This window comes from Mus pahari, chromosome 3 (assembly GCF_900095145.1).
Source record: "Mus pahari chromosome 3, PAHARI_EIJ_v1.1, whole genome shotgun sequence".
In the NCBI taxonomy this organism is placed as follows: domain Eukaryota; kingdom Metazoa; phylum Chordata; class Mammalia; order Rodentia; family Muridae; genus Mus; species Mus pahari.
Genome location: NC_034592.1, coordinates 19,996,521 through 19,998,948, shown reverse-complemented (window position 1 = coordinate 19,998,948; position 2,428 = coordinate 19,996,521). Strand labels below are relative to the sequence as shown.

The window sequence follows — 2,428 nt, the reverse complement described above, 5'->3', positions numbered from 1 at the left end:
GGGAGGCAGAGGCAGGCGGATTTCTGAGTTCGAGGCCAGCCTGGTCTACAGAGTGAGTTCCAGGACAGCCAGGGCTACACGGAGAAACCTTGTATCTCGAAAACCCAAAACCAAACCAACCAACCAAACAAACAAACAAAAAGATTTGAGCTAAGAGTTACTCAGGCCTGAGAGCAAACTTGGGATCCCACAAATGCTCAATGTATAACCCAGGACAGTCCTCCTTATCATCCAGGAGAGTCCTCCCCTTGAGCCTTAGCCTAACCACTGGGAAAAGGGAGCAACAGAGTCCTGATGGGTGCTTGACAGCTGGTAAGTGAAGGGACCCTGGCTTGACACTTCTGTGTAGGGGAGGTATGGGGGTTCCCCTTCCTTCTCCAGGCCTGGCCTCCTCCTGTGTCATACCGATTTGGGGGTGAGGGGAGTTCTCTGGACCCTGCTGTCTCACCCCTCCCCCACCCCCGCAGAAGGCTGTGTTTCTTGGGCAGAGGATGCAGGCTGGGCTGCTGGGCTCCACTTGACCAGCTGAAGGTCGGCCCCTCCTGCCTCATCCCCCATGATCTCAGCAGAGACAGGGCACCAGGAAATCCCTGCGGCCTCACCTCTTCCCCTTCCTTCCTCCAGCTCCAGGTGCACCCTGCCTCCCCAGGGTGGGGGAGGGACACCAGCTCCCCAGCCAGGGCTACTCTGACATCCACTCAGGAAGGTGGATCCCATCCTGCTCACTGGCACTCTTAGCTAGCCTTCTGCCTAACCCGACGGCTCCTCAGAGAGCCCCTCTCCTGGAGACCCAGAGGCCCAGCACGGGACAGAGTTAGCCTGAGAGCCCCACTGCTCTCCAGACTCCAAGGGGCTCGTGTGACAAACGTCAGAAAGTCCCCCCTGGAGGTCGAGGTTGGGGTGGGGACACTGGGTCCTGGAGCACCAGAACAGGGCTTGATCTGGCCTGCTAAACCCACCCCAGAACTCCCAAACACTTCAGGAGATTCGAGGCGGAGGAGCTCCACTGTCTCTCTTGGTCAGGTCCAGGCGAACCATCGCTGGAACAAGCCTCTGACATAACAGCTTGGGCTGAGCATCCGACTAGACTGAAGGCTTCTCAAGTCCCTTCCGCAGAGGCCCCGGCCCTGCCCGAGGGGAGGGTCTTCTAGAGGCATAAGCCTAGGAAGGAGAGTCAAACTGCTATTCTGACTTCCACTAGATGAGTCAAACAGGCAAGCTGACTTTTCTATCTTTATTTACAAAATGGGTTCTCTCTCCAGGATCTGTCAGAAGATTAGCAGAGAGACGCTGGGTGTGTTCAGAGACAAGGCAGGGAACAGTAACAGCTGAAGGAAAATTCCAGAAGTTGCCAGGTGTGGTGGCACAGGTCTGTAAGCCCTGAACTTCCCAGGTGGATGCAGGATGAGCAAGAGTTTGAGTACCAGCTAAGCGTGATGGCCCTCGCCTTTAATCCCAGCACCTGGGAGGCAGACAGATTTCTTTTGGGTTCAAGAACTGTCTAGTGAGTTCCAGGACAGTCAGGACTACAGGCAAAAGTTTGAGCACAGCCTGTGTTACATGAGACCCTGCCTCAATAAGTAAAAAGAAAGAAAAATCCCAGATGTCAAAAAAACAAAACAAAACAAAAAAAAAAAAAAACCATAGCAGTGTGTGTCAGCTGCTCCAGCGACCAGCATCTCCCCACTGGTCCACTCCTGCTGTTCGCTTGCCCTCCCTAGAGCCAGTTTGATCACTCACCTTCGGGGCCTTGGCGCAGAGCACCTTCGGCCCACTGCAGTCATCCCGTGATCACAACCTGAAGCCCAGGAACCTCCTCAGCCTGACTCCCGCTAAGACTCCCGCTAGGAGCTACGGAGCTCAGAGTAGGACCCTAGGGGCAGGGCCAGACCTGAGGACCACGCCCTAGACACGCCTCCCGCTCGTAGGCTCCAAAGAAAAACAAATCGTGCTCAAACTTGCTCCTCTCTCGCTCCTCCTCCCTCCCTGTCAGTCACAATCTGGGCTGGAGTGTTCCTCCGTCCGGCGAACCAATCAGGGTCTCTGAGTGGGAGGAGCCAAGCTACGAGTGAAATCTCAGATCTGGGAAAAGAAACCTTAGAGCGTCAAGGGTCTGGACCTCTTGCATCCTTAACTGCAAAATGAAGTCGAATTTTGGAGAGGGTAGCTGGAGAAGGCAGCCTGAGGCAGCAAGAGATAGTGGGAAAAGCCTTAATTTTATTAATTATGAAAGTAGCATTTCAGCCGGGCGTGGTGGCACAAGCCTTTTCCAGCACTCGGGAGGCAGAGGCAGGCAGATTTCTGAGTTCTGCTACACAGAGAAACCCTGTCTCGAAAAAAAACAAAAAAACCAAAAAACAAAAAAAACCAAGAAAGAAAGAGAGAAGAGAGAAAAGAAAAGAAAAGAAAAGAAAAGAAAAGAAAAAAG

The 2,428-nt window shown here is 53.5% G+C and overlaps 1 protein-coding gene across 2 annotated transcripts in view; it reads right to left on the bottom strand.

Annotated features, from left to right (window-relative positions):
- The window catches only part of Sh2d3c (SH2 domain containing 3C), a 36,903-nt gene that overhangs the window by 27,533 nt on the left and 6,942 nt on the right, over nucleotides 1–2,428 (bottom strand). Inside the window, exon 1 of one of the 2 annotated variants that reach the window (XM_021192401.1) lies at nucleotides 1,741–1,855. The exons of the other annotated variant lie outside the window; for it this stretch is intronic. Coding sequence (XP_021048060.1) covers nucleotides 1,741–1,784 — 44 coding nt within the window. The 5' untranslated portion in view covers nucleotides 1,785–1,855. Of the gene's footprint in view, nucleotides 1–1,740; nucleotides 1,856–2,428 lie in introns of those variants that run through there. 2 annotated transcript variants of the gene reach the window in all.